Genomic DNA, 19188 nt, shown 5'->3' on the forward strand with positions numbered 1-19188 from the left:
CACAAACAGCATGCACAAGTGACACAGGATTTAACGTGGAAAAACCTCCTCAACTTGAGGAGTAAAAACCACGGCTGTGGACCGACCGGTCCACGCAACTTCACTATGAGAATGATGAGTACAAAGTCTTCTCTAGAACCTCTAGAGAGATTTACAACACACTCTCCACGTTGCCAACCGGCAACAGCAATAACAACCACAAGAAATAAGATTTCAGCAAAGCAGAGTTTACACAGTTTCTGTACCCTCCAGTGTTTTGCAAACTGCTCTTAAACCGCTGAACCAAACAGCACCAAATTTGGCATACAAGTAGACACACGAATTCCTGAGATCCCCTCCAAAATTCAGCTCAATCGGACATCGTTTGCCTACCCAAACTGTTCGTCTCCCAAAACTACTATGTTCTGAAACTGCAGCAGTGAGAGCTGACAAAACCACTCTCAAATCTGATGCTCCAATGACCCAATCCTCAAACCAGCTAACCAAATCGAAGTACTCAAAGTAAGGAACGAGCTCACCAAGTTTGGGGTCGATCCAAGCACGTTTGAGCCTCCAATCACCAGCTTGAACACTGTCTAGTCAGATGCAGCAAATCTGGACAGAACCTCTGCTTCTTCTTCTTCCTCTCTCCCAGGTTGTGTTTTCTCTTGTATGCTCTCACTCTCACTCTCACGAATGGCAGCCACCACCAGCAAGGGGTGGAGTGGCTAGGGTTTTCTTCTTGCTTCACTTCCCTTGGAAGCGCTCTCAACCGTTGGATGCAGCGAAGATCAACGGCTGACATGTGTTGGACTTATGGGCTGATGTTGGGCTGCCAACACACCTCCATGTGGAGGGACTTAGCCCAACAAACTCCCCCTCCCAACATCATGGAGGGTCTCACTGCCTTCCGGCAGCCATGCCAGCGAGCCGGCGGCATACTTCGAGCTTCTTCCTTGTCACTACTTTAGTCAACATATCAGCCCCATTGTCATCGGTGTGAACCTTCTCAAGTTGCATTTTCTTGGAATACAGCACATCTCGAACCCAATGCTAACGGACTTCTATATGCTTAGACCTTGAATGAAAGCTTGCATTCTTACTCAAGTGGATAGCACTTTGGTTGTCACAAAACAACATATACTTGTCTTGCTTAAAACCAAGCTCACAAGCCAACCGTTTCAGCCACAATAGCTCTTTGCTCGCCTCTGTTACAGCAATGAATTCAGCTTCAGTTGTATTCAATGCCACACACTTCTGCAGCCTGCTTTGCCATGACACCGCTCCCCCTGCATAGGTAACCAAGTAACCTGAAGTAGACTTCCTTCTATCAACATCTCCAGCCATGTCAGAATCTGAAAAAGCAATCAGCTTTGCCTCACCGTCACCGAAGCAAAGTTTCAGATTTGTGCTGCCCTGAAGATATCTCAAAATCCACTTTGTGGCTTCCCAATGAGGTCCTCCTGGATTGGACATAAATCTGCTCACAGTACTAACCGCGTGAGCAATGTCAGGCCTTGTACACACCGTAGCATACATCAAACTCCCAACCGCTGAAGCATAAGGAACATGATGCATTTCCTTTTTCTGCTCATCAGTGGTAGGACATTGCTTTCTGCTCAACTTGAAATGGGCTGCTAGTGGACAACTTACAACTTTAGCATTTTCCATCCTGAACTTCTGAAGTACCTTCTCAATATACTTCTCTAGGGACAAGTACAACTTGTTGCAATTTCTGTCTCGCTCAATTCTCATTCCGAAAATGTTCTTTGCTGGACCTAAGTCTTTCATAGCAAAACATTTGCTCAACTCCTTCTTCAACTTAGCAATCCTAGAGACATTCTTGCCAACAATCAGGATATCATCAACATAGAGCAATAATATGATGAAATCATCACCTGAGAACCTCTGAATAAACACACAATGGTCTGAGCTAAACTTCTTGTAGCCTTGCTCCCCCATGACAGTTTCAAACTTCATGTACCATTGTCTTGGTGCTTGTTATGTTTTCATCCATATACTTATTAAACCATTAATGATTGTGTCTCCACCTAAAACAATATAGTAGAGCAACTATCTATCAAATTTTCATTTATGTTCCTGTTGAATAGAGTACGGATCACTTGGAAAAGCCTCAAGGAAAAGTGACGTGTTCAGCTACGGAATCATGCTCCTTGAAGTCTTCACCGGAAAAAGACCCACTGATGTCATGTTTGGCGCACAACTAACTCTTAGGCAGTGGGCTCATCGGGCATTTCCTACGGATCTTGTCCAGGTCGTTGACGGCCAACTTCTACATGACTCCTCAATTTCAGGCTGCAGATTGGACTATGGCTTCTTAGCGTCAGTCTTTGAGGTGGGTTTGCACTGTTCCAGTGACTCTCCTGACCAGAGGATGACAATGCACGACGTGGTCGTGACGCTGAAGAAGATCAAAGCCGAGTACACAAAACTGGTAGCAGCTATGTCAACTAGTGCAACACAGTGAACCGATCTCATGTGCTTGCTTAATTATGTCTTGTGTACATATATTTTACATCTGCATGTAGAACTAGCGCACGTAACTTCAGGTATGGGCAGGACTGAAATAAGTTGTACTGAGGTGCACTATACATTAAACACTGTTTTGTTCTCTCCGACTGTGCGAGTAACATTCTCGTTCCCTTTCAGTCATGAACAAAACTGAACAAGACCGAAGAGAATACGAGTTCACATTTGGCATGCACTCTGAATATGTGTGAGAGCAGCATTGCGGCTCCCTTGCTATTGCTCTGACAGTTACACACTTTCTGAAATCTGAACATGACGAAAGAGAGGCACAACCGCATAAGGCTTCTCTGTTTCTAGCTGCAGATGCTTGTAAGTAGTCAGCAAGACTGTGTTTGTACTGACACAGGAGACATGACAGCTCCACGCCCTAAGAGCAGAGCAGAGGAAACAGAGTAGCAAAGCAGAGGAGAATAAACAGAGTAGTAAAACGGCGTATGTGCCTTATTCTCGATTAACCGCTTAGGCACATACCTTGTGCTTATTACACGGTTTATAAATCACGCTCACTCTGCTTTGGTCAAGTACACACATTGGCTTTGCAACAGTTGCAAGCAAGCTGCAGCTCTACTCTGCAGTTGCCCCACCACACAACATATTCTTTTACCACCAGTTATCGGCGGCGCCTGCTACAGCCTGCAGGGTTCGTTTTGGTGCCCGCCAACCAAATGGCAATTCATCTTCAGTTACCGGATCATTCAGAGATTTGTATAATTGTATTTGGAATAAGAGGAACCCAGCACCATTTTTCATACATATGTACGCAGTACTAGCAAGCAAGCAGCAACGTAACGTGAGTTGAGAGATGGCTCCTTTTTGGAGGTGTCCCTGTCTCCATCTGAAAGCACAAGAGGTAGTAGCTCCAGATCTCCTTCACCAATCACCATGGCATTCCAAGCAAGCAAGCATGCTAGCAGCACGCACGTGCACTAATAGATGCGCTGTGTGTCGAAATCAAATCCACAAAAATAATACTACATGACTGCCTCAGATAATGGGCTCACACTAGGACCGGGTAATCTAGCTAGTAGACGTGTTCAGAAAATTAACCATGCGTGTTCAGCGAATAATTTGTCCATACGGTCTGTTTGCAGCGAAGAAGAACTACTCCGTGAAGAAGAACTGAAGTGGGCTTTACGTGCTAAAGTACGTAGAGTGGTCCAGGGGGGCGCGAATACTCAGTTCTTTCATTTAATTGCTAATGGCAAACACAGAAAGAAGCGAATCTTTCAGCTTGAGCAGGACGAGGGTATGATTGTAGGTCAGGATAACCTAAAAACGTACATCACCGACTATTATAAGCATTTATTTGGTCCACCGGAGGATAATACGGTGTCCCTCGATGAGTCCAGAACTGAGGATGTACCTCAGCTTTCGGCTGCTGATAATGAGCTTCTAATTGCCCCGTTCTCGGAGAAGGAGGTTTATGATGCTATTGCACAAATGAAAAATAATAAGGCTCCCGGACCGGATGGTTTCCTGGCAGAGTTCTATAAGAAGTGCTGGCACATTATTAAGGAGGATTTACTACCTATGTTTCATGATCTATTCTCTGGACAGCTTCAATTATTCCACTTGAATTTTGGGACTATCACACTATTGCCTAAGAAGACGGATGCGGTCAGAATTGAGCAATTCAGGCCGATCTGTCTCCTTAATGTTAGTTTCAAAATCTTCACCAAGGTCGGGACCAACAGGCTCACACAGATTGCGCATTCTGTGGTGCAACAGTCCCAAACCGCGTTCATGCCAGACAAAAACATCCTAGAAGGGGTGGTAGTCCTGCATGAAACGCTCCATGAAATCCACTCCAAAAAATTAGATGAAGTGATTTTTAAAGTGGATTTCGAGAAAGCGTATGATAAGGTAAAGTGGCCATTTCTCCAACAATCTTTGCGTAACAGGTACAATCATTTACGCAAAAAGGTAGTGTGGGAATTAGAGTTAATGATGACATAGGTCACTATTTCCAGACACATAAAGGCCTACGACAAGGAGACCCGATGTCCCCTATCTTGTTTAACATTGTGGTAGATATGTTGGCAGTTTTGATAGGAAGGGCTAAGGAAAATGGTCAAGTAGGTGGATTGGTGCCTCATCTTGTTGATGGAGGTATCTCTATCCTACAATACGCTGATGATACAATCATCTTTATGGAGCATGACTTGGTTAAGGCAAGAAATATGAAGCTGGTTTTATGCCTATTTGAACAATTGACCGGGTTAAAGATAAACTTTCATAAGAGCGAGCTGTTCTGTTTTGGTAGGGCCAAAGATGAACAGGATGCTTATAGGCAATTGTTTGAATGTGAGTTGGGACAGCTACCTTTCTCATACTTGGGGATTCCTATCCACCATCGTAGGCTAACAAACAGAGAATGGAAGTGCATTGAGGACCGATTTGAGAAGAAACTGAGCTGCTGGAAGGGCAAGCTCATGTCATATGGAGGCCGGTTAATCCTAATTAATTCGGTACTCACGAGTATGCCGATGTTTCTTCTTTCGTTCTTTGAGGTACCAGTTGGTGTTAGGAAGAGACTGGACTTCTATAGATCGCGGTTCTTCTGGCAGGGTGATGAGCTTAAAAGAAAATATAGGCTTGCTAAGTGGGATATCATTTGTAGACCGAAAGACCAAGGGGGTCTAGATATTGAGAACCTCGAAATTAAGAATAAATGCCTTCTTAACAAGTGGCTGTGGAAGCTTTCGTCGGAGACTGATGCTATGTGGACACAGATCCTTCGCGGCAAGTACCTCCAGTCAAAAACTTTGTCACAGGTCTCTGTAAGGCCGACCGACTCGCCTTTCTGGAAGGGTCTCATCAAGGTCAAGCAGGCATTGTTTAATAGGACAAAGTTTGTTGTTGGAAGCGGCACGAGTATACGTTTCTGGGGGGATACTTGGCTCGGTGACGCACCCTTGGCCATCCAATATCCCTCTTTGTATCGCATTGTTCAACGAAAGGACGTGGTAGTTGCTTCGTGAAGGAAATATGCCCTAGAGGCAATAATAAAGTTATTATTTATTTCCTCATATCATGATAAATGTTTATTATTCATGCTAGAATTGTATTAACCGGAAACATAATACATGTGTGGATATATAGACAAACAGAGTGTCACTAGTATGCCTCTACTTGACTAGCTTGTTAATCAAAGATGGTTATGTTTCCTAACCATGAACAAGGAGTTGTTATTTGATTAACAAGGTCACATCATTGGTTGAATGATCTGATTGACATGACCCATTCCGTTAGCTTAGCACACGATCGTTTAGTATGTTGCTATTGCTTCCTTCATGACTTATACATGTTCCTATGACTATGAGATTATGCAACTCCCGTTTATCGGAAGAACACTTTGTGTGCTACCAAACGTCACAACGTAACTGGGTGATTATAAAGGTGCTCTACAGGTGTCTCCGAAGGTACTTGTTGAGTTGGCGTATTTCGAGATTAGGATTTGTCACTCCGAATGTCGGAGAGGTATCTCTGGGCCCTCTCGGTAATACACATCACTTAAGCCTTGCAAGCACTTCAACTAATGAGTTAGTTGTGAGATGATGTATTACGGAACGAGTAAAGAGACTTGCCGGTAACGAGATTGAACTAGGTATTGGATACCGACGATCGAATCTCGGGCAAGTAACATACCGATGACAAAGGAACAACGTATGTTGTTATGCGGACTGACCGATAAAGATCTTCGTAGAATATGTAGGAACCAATATGGGCATCCAGGTCCCGCTATTGGTTATTGACCGGAGACATGTCTCGGTCATGTCTACATTGTTCTCGAACCGTAGGGTCCGCACGCTTAAGGTTTCGATGACGGTTATATTATGAGTTTATGTATTTTGATGTACCGAAGGTTGTTCGGAGTCCCGGATATGATCACGGACATGACGAGGAGTCTCGAAATGGTCGAGACATAAAGATTGATATATTGGACGGATATATTTGGACACCGAAAAGGTTCCGGAGAAGTTTGGAGCTCCGGGAGGTTACCGAAAACCCCCGGGAGGTATATGGGCCTTATTGGGCCCATATAGGAGGAAGGGAGAAGTAACAAGGGAAGGGGGCACGCCCCCCCAGCCCAATCCGAATTGGGGAAGGGGGCCGGCCCCCCCTTTCCTTTCTCCTTCCCCCTCTTCCTATTACTACTACTAGTACTACTTCCTAATACTAGTACTCTTTCCTTCCCCCTCCAAATAAGATAAGGAAAAGGGGGGGTAAACCTACTTGGAGTAAGTTTCCCCCTCCCCATGGCGCGCCCCCCTTGTGGCCGGCCACCTCCTCCCTCCCTCCTTTATATACGGGGGTAGGGGGGCACCCTAGTACACACAAGTTGATCATTGAGATCGTTCCTTAGCCGTGTGCGGTGCCCCCCTCCATGATATTACACCTCGGTCATATTGTAGCGGTGCTTAGGCGAAGCCCTGCGACAGGAGAACATCAAGATCGTCACCACGCCATCGTGCTGACGGAACTCCCCCTCGGAGCCTCTACTGGATTAGAGATCGAGGGTGCATCATCGAGCTGTACGCATGTCAAGAACTCGGAGGTGCCGGAGTAACGGTGCTTGGATCGGTTGGACCGGGAGGACGTACGACTACTTCCTCTACGTTGCGTCAACGCTTCCGCTTCGGTCTACGAGGGTACGTAGACAACACTCTCCCCTCGTTGCTGTATCATCACCATGATCTTGCGTGTGCGTAGGAAAATTTTGAAATTACTACGTTACCCAACAGTGGCATCCGAGCCTAGGTTTTTATGGTTTGATGTTATATGCACGAGTAGAACACAAGTGAGTTGTGGGCGATATAAGTCATACTGCTTACCAGCATGTCATATTTTGGTTCGGCGGTATTGTTGGATGAAGCGGCCCGGACCGACATTACGCGTACGCTTACGCGAGACTGGTTTTACCGCCGTGCTTTGCACACAGGTGACTAGCGGGTGTCAGTTTCTCCAACTTTAGTTGAACCGAGTGTGGCTACGCCCGGTCCTTGCGAAGGTTAAAACAGCATCAACTTGACAAACTATCGTTGTGGTTTTGATGCGTAGGTGAGATTGGTTCTTGCTTAAGCCCGTAGCAGCCACGTAAAACTTGCAACAACAAAGTAGAGGACGTTTAACTTGTTTTTGCAGGGCATGTTGTGATGTGATATGGCCAAGACATGATGCTATATTTTATTGTATGAGATGATCATGTTTTGTAACCGAAGTTATCGGCAACTGGCAGGAGCCATATGGTTGTCGCTTTATTGTATGAAATGCAAACGCCCTGTAATTGCTTTACTTTATCACTAAGCGGTAGCGATAGTCGTAGAAGCAATAGATGGCGTAAACGACAACGATGCTACGATGGAGATCAAGGTGTCGCGCCGGTGACGATGGTGATCATGATAGTGCTTCGGAGATGGAGATCACAAGCACAAGAAGATGATGGTCATATCATATCACTTATATTGATTGCATGTGATGTTTATCCTTTATGCATCTTATCTTGCTTTGATTGACGGTAGCATTTTAAGATGATCTCTCACTAAAAATTATCAAGTAGTGTTCTCCCTGAGTATGCACCGTTGCCAAAGTTCGTCGTGCCCAGACACCACGTGATGATCGGGTGTGATAAGCTCTACGTCCATCTACAACGGGTGCAAGCCAGTTTTGCACACGCAGAATACTCAGGTTATACTTGATGAGCCTAGCATATGCAGATATGGCCTCGAACACGGAGACCGAAAGGTCGAGCGTGAATCATATAGTAGATATGATCAACATAAGATGTTCACCATTGAAAACTACTCCATCTCACGTGATGATCGGTTATGGTTTAGTTGATTTGGATCACGTGATCACTTAGATGACTAGAGAGATGTCTGTCTAAGTGGGAGTTCTTAAGTAATATGATTAATTGAACTAAAAATTTATCATGAACTTAGTACCTGATAGTATCTTGCTTGTCTATGTTGTTTGTAGATAGATGGCCCTTGCTGTTGTTCCGTTGAATTTTAATGCGTTCCTTGAGAAAGCTAAGTTGAAAGATGATGGTAGCAACTATGCGGACTGGGTCCGTAACTTGAGGATTATCCTCATTGCTGCACAGAAAAATTACGTCCTGGAAGCACCGCTGGGTGCCAGGCCTGCTGCTGATGCAACTGACGACGTTAAGAACGTCTGGCAGAGCAAAGCTGATGACTACTCGATAGTTCAATGTGCCATGCTTTACGGCTTAGAACCGGGACTTCAACGACGTTTTGAACGTCATGGAACATATGAGATGTTTCAGGAGTTGAAGTTGATATTCCAGAAGAATGCCCGGATTGAGAGATATGAAGTCTCCAATAAGTTCTATAGCTGCAAGATGGAGGAGAATAGTTCTGTCAGTGAGCACATACTCAAGATGTCTGGGTATTGTAATCACTTGATTCAACTGGGAGTTACTCTTCCGGATGATAGCGTCATTGACAGAATTCTCCAATCACTTCCACCAAGCTACAAGAGCTTCGTGATGAACTATAATATGCAAGGGATGGATAAGACGATTCCCGAGCTCTTCGCAATGCTAAAGGCTGCGGAGGTAGAAATCAAGAAGGAGCATCAAGTGTTGATGGTTAACAAGACCACTAGTTTCAAGAAAAAGGGCAAAGGGAAGAAGAAGGGGAACTTCAAGAAGAACAACAAACAAGTTGCTGCTCAAGAGAAGAAACCCAAGTCTGGACCTAAGCCTGAAACTGAGTGCTTCTACTGCAAGCAGACTGGTCACTGGAAGCGGAACTGCCCCAAGTATTTGGCGGATAAGAAGGATGGAAAAGTGAACAAAGGTATATGTGATATACATGTTATTGATGTGTACCTTACTAGAGCTCGCAGTAGCACCTGGGTATTTGATACTGGTTCTGTTGCTAATATTTGCAACTCGAAACAGGGACTACGTATTAAGCGAACACTAGCAAAGGACGAGGTGACGATGCGCGTGGGAAACGGTTCCAAAGTCGATGTGATCGCGGTCGGCACGCTACCTCTACATCTACCTTCGGGATTAGTATTAGACCTAAATAATTGTTATTTGGTGCCAGCGTTGAGCATGAACATTATATCTGGATCTTGTTTGATGCGAGACGGTTATTCATTTAAATCAGAGAATAATGGTTGTTCTATTTATATGAGTAATATCTTTTATGGTCATGCACCCTTGAAGAGTGGTCTATTTTTGATGAATCTCGATAGTAGTGATACACATATTCATAGTGTTGAAGCCAAAAGATGCAGAGTTGATAATGATAGTGCAACTTATTTGTGGCACTGCCGTTTGGGTCATATCAGTATAAAGCGCATGAAGAAACTCCATACTGATGGACTTTTGGAACCACTTGATTATGAATCACTTGGTACTTGCGAACCGTGCCTCATGGGCAAGATGACCAAAACACCGTTCTCCGGTACTATGGAGAGAGCAACAGATTTGTTAGAAATCATACATACAGATGTATGTGGTCCAATGAATGTTGAGGCTCGTGGCGGATATCGTTATTTTCTCACCTTCACAGATGATTTAAGCAGATATGGGTATATCTACTTAATGAAACATAAGTCTGAAACATTTGAAAAGTTCAAAGAATTTTAGAGTGAAGTTGAAAATCATCGTAACAAGAAAATAAAGTTTCTACGATCTGATCGTGGAGGAGAATATTTGAGTTACGAGTTTGGTCTACACTTAAAACAATGTGGAATAGTTTCACAACTCACGCCACCCGGAACACCACAGCGCAATGGTGTGTCCGAATGTCGTAATCGTACTTTACTTGATATGGTACGATCTATGATGTCTCTTACAGATTTACCGCTATCATTTTGGGGTTATGCTCTAGAGACAGCCACATTCACGTTAAATAGGGCACCGTCGAAATCCGTTGAGACGACACCTTATGAACTATGGTTTGGCAAGAAACCAAAGTTGTCGTTTCTTAAAGTTTGGGGTTGCGATGCTTATGTGAAAAAGCTTCAACCTGGTAAGCTCGAACCCAAATCGGAGAAATGTGTCTTCATAGGATACCCAAAGGAGACAGTTGGGTACACCTTCTATCACAGATCCGAAGGCAAGACATTTGTTGCTAAGAATGGATCCTTTCTAGAGAAGGAGTTTCTCTCGAAAGAAGTGAGTGGGAGGAAAGTAGAACTTGATGAGGTAACTGTACCTACCCCCTTGTTGGAAAATAATACATCACAGGAACCGGTTTCTGTGACGTCAAAACCAACTAGTGAGGAAGTTGATGATGATGATCATAGAACTTCAGATCAAGTTAATACAAAACCACGGAGGTCGAACAGAGTAAGATCCGCACCAGAGTGGTACGGTAATCCTATTCTGGAAGTCATGTTACTAGATCATGATGAACCTACGAACTATGAAGAAGCGATGGTGAGCCCAGATTCCGCAAAATGGCTTGAAGCCATGAAATCTGAGATGGGATCCATGTATGATAACAAAGTATGGACTTTGGTTGACTTGCCCGATGGTCGGCAAGCAATAGAGAATAAATGGATCTTCAAGAACAAGACTGACGCTGACGGTAATGTTACTGTCTACAAAGCTCGACTTGTTGCAAAAGGTTTTCGACAAGTTCAAGGGGTTGACTACGATGAGACCTTCTCACCCGTAGCGATGCTTAAGTCTGTCCGAATCATGTTAGCAATTGCCGCATTTTATGACTATGAAATTTGGCAAATGGATGTAAAAATTGCATTCCTGAATGGATTTCTGCAAGAAGAGTTGTATATGATGCAACCAGAAGGTTTTATCGATCCAAAGGGAGCTAACAAAGTGTGCAAGCTCCAACGTTCCATTTATGGACTGGTGCAAGCCTCTCGGAGTTGGAATAAATGTTTTGATAGTGTGATCAAAGCATTTGGTTTTATACAGACTTTTGGAGAAGCCTGTATTTACAAGAAAGTGAGTGGGAGCTCTGTAGCATTTCTAATATTATATGTGGATGACATATTATTGATTGGAAATGATATAGAATTTCTGGATAGCATAAAGGGATACTTGAATAAAAGTTTTTCAATGAAAGACCTCGGTGAAGCTGCTTACATATTGGGCATTAAGATCTATAGAGATAGATCAAGACGCTTAATTGGACTTTCACAAAGCACATACCTTGAAAAAGTTTTTGAAGAAGTTCAAAATGGATCAAGCGAAGAAAGGGTTCTTGCCTGTATTGCAAGGTGTGAAGTTGAGTAAGACTCAAAGCCCGACCACTGCAGAAGATAGAGAGAAAATGAAAAGTGTTCCCTATGCTTCAGCCATAGGCTCTATCATGTATGCAATGCTGTGTACCAGACCTGATGTGTGCCTTGCTATAAGTCTAGCAGGGAGGTAGCAAAGTAATCCAGGAGTGGATCACTGGACAGCGGTCAAGAACATCCTGAAATACCTGAAAAGGACTAAGGATATGTTTCTCGTATATGGAGGTGACAAAGAGCTCATCGTAAATGGTTACGTTGATGCAAGCTTTGACACTGGTCCGGACGATTCTAAATCGCAAACCAGATACGTGTTTACATTAAACGGTGGAGCTGTCAGTTGGTGCAGTTCAAAACAAAGCGTCGTGGCGGGATCTACATGTGAAGCGGAATACATAGCTGCTTCGGAAGCACCCAATGAAGGAGTCTGGATGAAGGAGTTCATATCCGATCTAGGTGTCATACCTAGTGCATCGGGACCAATGAAAATCTTTTGTGACAATACTGGAGCGATTGCCTTAGCGAAGGAATCCAGATTTCACAAGAGAACCAAGCACATCAAGAGACGCTTCAATTCCATCCGGGATCTAGTCCAGGTGGGAGACATAGAGATTTGCAAGATACATACGGATCTGAATGTTGCAGACCCGTTGACTAAGCCTCTTCCACGAGCAAAACATGATCAACACCAAGACTCCATGGGTGTTAGAATCATTACTGTGTAATCTAGATTATTGACTCTAGTGCAAGTGGGAGACTGAAGGAAATATGCCCTAGAGGCAATAATAAAGTTATTATTTATTTCCTCATATCATGATAAATATTTATTATTCATGCTAGAATTGTATTAACCGGAAACATAATACATGTGTGGATATATAGACAAACAGAGTGTCACTAGTATGCCTCTACTTGACTAGCTTGTTAATCAAAGATGGTTATGTTTCCTAACCATGAACAAGGAGTTGTTATTTGATTAACAAGGTCACATCATTGGTTGAATGATCTGATTGACATGACCCATTCCGTTAGCTTAGCACACGATCGTTTAGTATGTTGCTATTGCTTCCTTCATGACTTATACATGTTCCTATGACTATGAGATTATGCAACTCCCGTTTACCGGAAGAACACTTTGTGTGCTACCAAATGTCACAACGTAACTAGGTGATTATAAAGGTGCTCTACAGGTGTCTCCGAAGGTACTTGTTGAGTTGGCGTATTTCGAGATTAGGATTTGTCACTCCGAATGTCGGAGAGGTATCTCTGGGCCCTCTCGGTAATACACATCACTTAAGCCTTGCAAGCACTTCAACTAATGAGTTAGTTGTGAGATGATGTATTATGGAACGAGTAAAGAGACTTGTCGGTAACGAGATTGAACTAGGTATTGGATACCGACGATCGAATCTCGGGCAAGTAACATACCGATGACAAAGGGAACAACGTATGTTGTTATGCGGTCTGACCGATAAAGATCTTTGTAGAATATGTAGGAACCAATATGGGCATCCAGGTCCCGCTATTGGTTATTGACCTGAGACATGTCTCGGTCATGTCTACATTGTTCTCGAACCGTAGGGTCCGCACGCTTAAGGTTTCGATGACGGTTATATTATGAGTTTATGTATTTTGATGTACCGAAGGTTGTTCGGAGTCCCGAATATGATCACGGACATGACGAGGAGTCTCGAAATGGTCGAGACATAAAGATTGATATATTGGACGGATATATTTGGACACCGGAAAGGTTCCGGAGAAGTTTGGAGCTCCGGGAGGTTACCGGAAACCCCCAGGAGGTATATGGGCCTTATTGGGCCCATATAGGAGGAAAGGAGAAGGAACAAGGGAAGGGGGCGCGCCCCCCAGCCCAATCCGAATTGGGGAAGGGGGCCGGCCCCCCCTTTCCTTTCTCCTTCCCCCTCTTCCTATTACTACTACTAGTACTACTTCCTAATACTAGTACTATTTCCTTCCCCCTCCAAATAAGATAAGGAAAAGGGGGGGGCGGGAAACCTACTTGGAGTAAGTTTCCCCCTCCCCATGGCGCGCCCCCCTTGTGGCCGGCCACCTCCTCCCTCCCTCCTTTATATACGGGGGTAGGGGGGCACTCTAGTACACACAAGTTGATCATTGAGATCGTTCCTTAGCCGTGTGCGGTGCCCCCCTCCATGATATTACACCTCGGTCATATTGTAGCGGTGCTTAGGCGAAGCCCTGCGACAGGAGAACATCAAGATCGTCACCACGCCGTCGTGCTGACGGAACTCCCCCTCGGAGCCTCTACTGGGTTAGAGATCGAGGGTGCATCATCGAGCTGTACGCGTGTCAAGAACTCGGAGGTGCCGGAGTAACGGTGCTTGGATCGGTTGGACCGGGAGGACGTACGACTACTTCCTCTACGTTGCGTCAACGCTTCCGCTTCGGTCTACGAGGGTACGTAGACAACACTCTCCCTTCGTTGCTGTATCATCACCATGATCTTGCGTGTGCGTTGGAAAATTTTGAAATTACTACGTTACCCAACACTTCGGTCTTCCAATCTACCCCCCTTAATATTCAGTTCAGACGAGTGCTAGCGGGCAATCGTTGGGAAGAATGGCTCCATCTAGTTAGGAGACTGATGGACATCCAGCTTTCTCAACAACCCGATGAATTACGCTGGAAGTTGACTAAGTCTGGAGTATTCACGGTTAAATCAATGTATATTGATGTTATTAATTCGAACTCCATTCCTACGTCAAAACATATTTGGGATGTCAAAGTTCCTTTGAAATAAAAGTGTTTATGTGGTTTGTCCATAAACAAGTAATTTTAACGAAGGATAACTTGATGAAGCGTAATTGGACAGGACCTACTAGGTGTAGTTTCTGCGATCGGGATGAGACTATTAAACACCTCTTTTTTGATTGCCCGCTGGCCAAGGTACTCTGGCAGACGGTCCACATTGCTTTCAATATCAAACCACCGAATTCTGTTAATGCTTTATTTGGGACATGGCTTAATGGGATTGAGCCTAACTTAGCGAGACATATTCGGGTTGGGGTTTGTGCTTTGCTGTGGACTATCTGGAATTGCAGAAACGATTTGGTCTTTAACAGAATATCATGTATACATTTTTTGCAGGTTTTATTCCGGACTACGGCTCTGATCCGTTCGTGGTCGCTACTCACCCAGACGGAGCCCAGGGAGCATTTGGTTACTGGGTCTATCCGATGGGAGATGGTAGCTCGGGATATCTTCAACCGGTTTGGATGGCGGTTATGTAATAGGATAGGCATTTAGTATTCCTACCTAGTTTACCTAGCCGGTTGTGGCATCTTGATGTGGCTAGTTGATGTATCTACCTTCTTCGGGCTCTGTGTGAGCTTGTTCTGCTTTTTTTGACTTATGAGGACCTTTTGAACCATGTTGGCACTACTTTATTTTGTTAATAAGAGGGCCGTATGCATCATACTGATGCAGAGGCCGGGGTTTCCCCCTTTTCAAAAAGAAAAAAACGGTCTGTTTGCAGCAAATTTTCTCCCAGCCATCATTTTGCCACCGCGGTTCCAAATGCAAACATAGCCAAATCTCGAGCGAGCAAAGCCAGAATCAATATTACATCTCTAGCTATCTAGAAGAAAGAGTATTCAGCAGAGATAATCCACACTCCCGGATGCCCAAACAGAGAAATCATGTCTTAATAATTATCAAAAGTAAACAATGGGAATTCATTGCACTAGCAATTAGCAACTGAGACCACTATCGCCGTCTTTCTGAATGTGACCATCACCCTGCTGCAGCTTCTTATTTTCAGGCCTTCCTTCAGTATTGCACTCCAAGTAACGCAGCCAGCAGCACGCGAATTTAGAATCCAAAAGAAATTTTGGACAAAAGATGCATTTTAGTTGACAAGCAATGAATGATAACGATCTGTATTAATACCTCAATCAGAAGATGTGCATCTTAATTCTCATCAGTGTCAACATCTTCCCTGCTCTCTTTTTTCTCGCCACCAGTCTCTTCATTTTCCTTTTCAGTACAACAAATAGTAATTGTGGGATGGTTTGGATGGGCAACTGCTTCAGCCCTGACCGCAGCCTCTGCAGCCTTTCTCTCAGAAGGTGTAACGCCCCTATTGTCAAGCCTCGCCGTTGCTTGTTGAAGACATGTGAGATGCTCAATGCCTAAATAGAAGCCATATGTTTTTGCCACTGACACATTGATAAGAAAATCAAGATTCTTAAGCTTGGGCATGGACCCTTTGACAAATGTAACGTATGGTGACACATAATTACTATACAGGGTAAACTGCCTCAGACTTGGGAATCCTCGAACTGTAACCCTATCATCAGGCCTTTTTTTGAACCACAGATCAAGGCGAAGTAAAGCTGGGAGCTCCCCAAGAGTGACCAGACCCTCCTCTGTTAATTCAGCTAAATTGATCTCTAGGAAAGAAAGGCTGGTGAGTGCTGGAGCAATCCACTTTGGAAGTTTCGTGAAATAGTAGTTGCTGCTATACATATATAATACTTGAAGGGAAACTGGCGGTTGGGTCCAAGATTCTAAGAACTCGAGGGAACCACCACAGTGCCTAGTAATCTGTAAAAACCGGAGCTTGCAGCTGCCAAGCTTGCACAGTGAGGAAAGTAACATTTCTTCATGCCTCCTGAACTCGTCTGATTCTCCACCATCGAGATCTACATCGATTTCCTCCAAACCTGGTAGGTTTCCAAGATCCTCCACGGCATCTGCTGGACTCTGGGTAATACTAAAGCCTGATATCTCCTGTAAGTTCCTCATATTCCCAATCCTGTTTGGTATAGTTGTCCGACTTCCAGCAATTACGTGTTGTAGTTTGGTCAGCTGAACGAATCCAGTTGGCAACTCTTTCACTCCTGTATATCCAAAATCTAGGGTCTCTAGGTCACGTAGCATCACGATCCCTGAAGGTAGCTTTGATATTCCTGTGTCTCTAAAGTTTAGGTACTTTAGTTGGAGCAATTTGCCAATACTTTTCATATCATACTCTTCTAAACCAGAACAACCTTCAAAATCCAATACACGTAGGGCTTCAAATTTACCAAGACTAGGTAAGTGTTTGATGCAAGCTGACGATGTTACTGTCAGAGATCGAACATGGCTTAGATCTTTTTGTGCGAGTAAATGTGCAATCTCATGATCAATGTGCTGGATCGATAGTCGCCGAATAAAACCTTGACGATTTCCCAAAGTCGTTTGGCCACCACCTACTACCACGATGAAATTATCTTCATTTGATTTTGAAATAATAAGTTCTAGCATCATGTCATGGACTCGGCAAGCACGAGCCTTGCCATCATAGCCGACGTCCACAAGCTGTACCATGCTTTTGTTGACAAGCTCATAGAAATATCTCTCGGCGACTTCTTGCCGACTTTGTCCACGCTCTTCAGAGATAAACCCTTCCGCTATCCACCGCCTCACTAACCTTTTTCGATCAATCACATAATCCTCGGGGAATACACTCAAATACAATAAACATGTCTTGAGATTAGGTGGAAGATCATTGTAGCTAAGTAATAGTATCTTACTCATTCCCTCCAAACTCTGGTTATTTTCCAGAGCAGAACCAATTGATCTTCTAATCTTCTCCCACTCCTCCTTGACTGCTGGTCTATTTGCTAACAAACTAGATATACTGACAATTGCCAATGGTAGGCCTCCACATTTTTTCAGGATTTCATTTGAACTTTCTTTCAGCATATCAGGGCAGTGGTCCTCAGAACCAAAAATTCTTTTGAGAAACAATCTTTTGGAGTGAAGATCACTTAGGGCTGCCATTTCATACACACGGTCATCACTACCAGGACAACATGATCTTGCCACATCAATAATTCGTGTAGTAGTTATAATTCTGCTAGAACAATTATTGTCTGGAAAAGCACACTTGATATTGCTCCATGCTTGGGTAGACCATATATCATCCACTATGACAAGATACCTAATAAATAGTAGCGGATGATGTTAGCTGATTTTGAAATGGAATTCAACTAGAAAAATAAACATGCAGTTAAACTCCAATGACGCAGATGCTTCATGTACTGGAGTGGTTAACAAGTGGAACATACTTCTTGGTTCTTAGTTATGTTTCCATCTATATTTTATCATACACCACCTCAATACAATTTAAGTGGAACACAAGTCTTGTACTCAATCACAAAAACAATGTTTATTTGATATATTTTTATCTACAAACATTGTTTCTCAATGCTTATTTGAGTACTATATATGGAATATAGTCTAATACAAGTGACAAGGATGAATTGCACGAGTCAAAATTGTGCTATGTTTTTCATCACGTGAAAAATATAACTGTACATGAAACAGTAACCAGTAAGTACCAAATTTGTGAAAACATTTGCAAGGAATGTTCTAAAAAATAACAACAGAAGTTAAAGTTACCTTTTATCCTTTAGCAGTTCTCTTAGCTTTGCAATGGATGTCGCTTCGTCCCAAATTTCAATATCTTTTCTGAATTCATCAGGGCAAGGCACTTTGTATATCAAATCCTTGATAATTTTCTTTATAACTGGCTTTTGTGAGACCGATACAAAAGCCTGACAATCGAAATGCCTTTCAATCTTGCGATAGACCTCATTTGCCAGTGTTGTCTTTCCCAATCCACCAAATCCAACAATTGACAACACCTTACGATCCTTGGTGGAGCTGTTTGTTTCTTCTGTCAACATCCACTTGACAAGATCATCTCTTGGACCCTTCACGCCCACAAGGTGTGCCTCCTCGGCAAACAGAGCGCACAACCGAGGATCCACGGCCGCATGCTCGGTTTTGGTGCAAGAAGTCTCACTCAGCTTGTAACTATCCTTGAGCTCTTTGACATGCTTGATGCGGGCCTTGAGTTCCTCGATCTGGTCGGCAATTCCACAGCGAGAATCGAGCGTCCTGAGGAAGCGAGTGGTGTCGCGGAAGATTTCCTTGAAGCCGCCGCGACGCCCGTGTTTGCCGAGGTGGCGGATGAACTTGTCGATGCAATCCTCGGTATCATAGGCCAGCTCCCTGAGCAGCGATATCCAGGCCTTCACCTGGACGCCTGGATCTTCGAGCATGGTGTACTCCTGGAGCGCGGCGTGCATGCTGGTCAGCTCGGCCTGGAGAGAGAGGATGTCCTTGCGGACGCCTCGCACGCGGCCGAACTTGCCGGCGAGCAGGTCGGCGAGCTTCCCCAGCAGCGGACCCAGCACGCCATGCGCGGCGCTCACCACCGACATCGATGGATCGGTCGATGCCCTCTGCTAGCTCTTTCTGGTCTCGCTCGTTGGTGTTTGTCAGATCTGCTGCTGCTGCTGCTGGGAGAGTGGAGAGGGAGAAGTGGCCGGATGGAGGAAGAGGAAAGCAGCAAGCAATAATTGGGTGCTGCGCATAACAAGC

The 19188-nt window shown here is 44.1% G+C and overlaps 1 protein-coding gene across 2 annotated transcripts; it reads right to left on the reverse strand.

Moving 5' to 3' along the window:
• Nucleotides 1–15282: 15282 nt before the first annotated feature.
• On the reverse strand, nucleotides 15283–19188 carry LOC119312911 (disease resistance protein RGA5-like). Of its 2 annotated transcripts, XM_037588694.1 has the most exons (3): nucleotides 18202–19188; nucleotides 15703–17740; nucleotides 15283–15580 (listed from the first exon to the last, which is right to left on the reverse strand). In XM_037588694.1, the coding sequence occupies exons 1-2, from the start codon at nucleotides 19026–19028 to the stop codon at nucleotides 15724–15726; spliced, it is 2844 nt and encodes a 947-aa protein (XP_037444591.1). In that variant the 5' UTR covers nucleotides 19029–19188; the 3' UTR covers nucleotides 15283–15580; nucleotides 15703–15723. The 2 variants fall into 2 exon arrangements, with proteins under 2 accessions (XP_037444591.1, XP_037444590.1); XM_037588693.1 differs by having other exon boundaries at nucleotides 15283–17740.

This window comes from Triticum dicoccoides, chromosome 5B (genome assembly GCF_002162155.2).
Source record: "Triticum dicoccoides isolate Atlit2015 ecotype Zavitan chromosome 5B, WEW_v2.0, whole genome shotgun sequence".
Classification (NCBI taxonomy): domain Eukaryota; kingdom Viridiplantae; phylum Streptophyta; class Magnoliopsida; order Poales; family Poaceae; genus Triticum; species Triticum dicoccoides.

Bases quoted from the DNA above. Each gene is read 5' to 3' on its own strand.
- LOC119312911 (XM_037588694.1), bottom strand. From the start codon at position 19,028: ATGTCGGTGGTGAGCGCCGCGCATGGCGTGCTGGGTCCGCTGCTGGGG. The intron at 17,741-18,201 runs GTAACTTTAACT...ACTATTTATTAG, and splicing joins GAACTGCTAAAGGATAAAAG to GTATCTTGTCATAGTGGATG.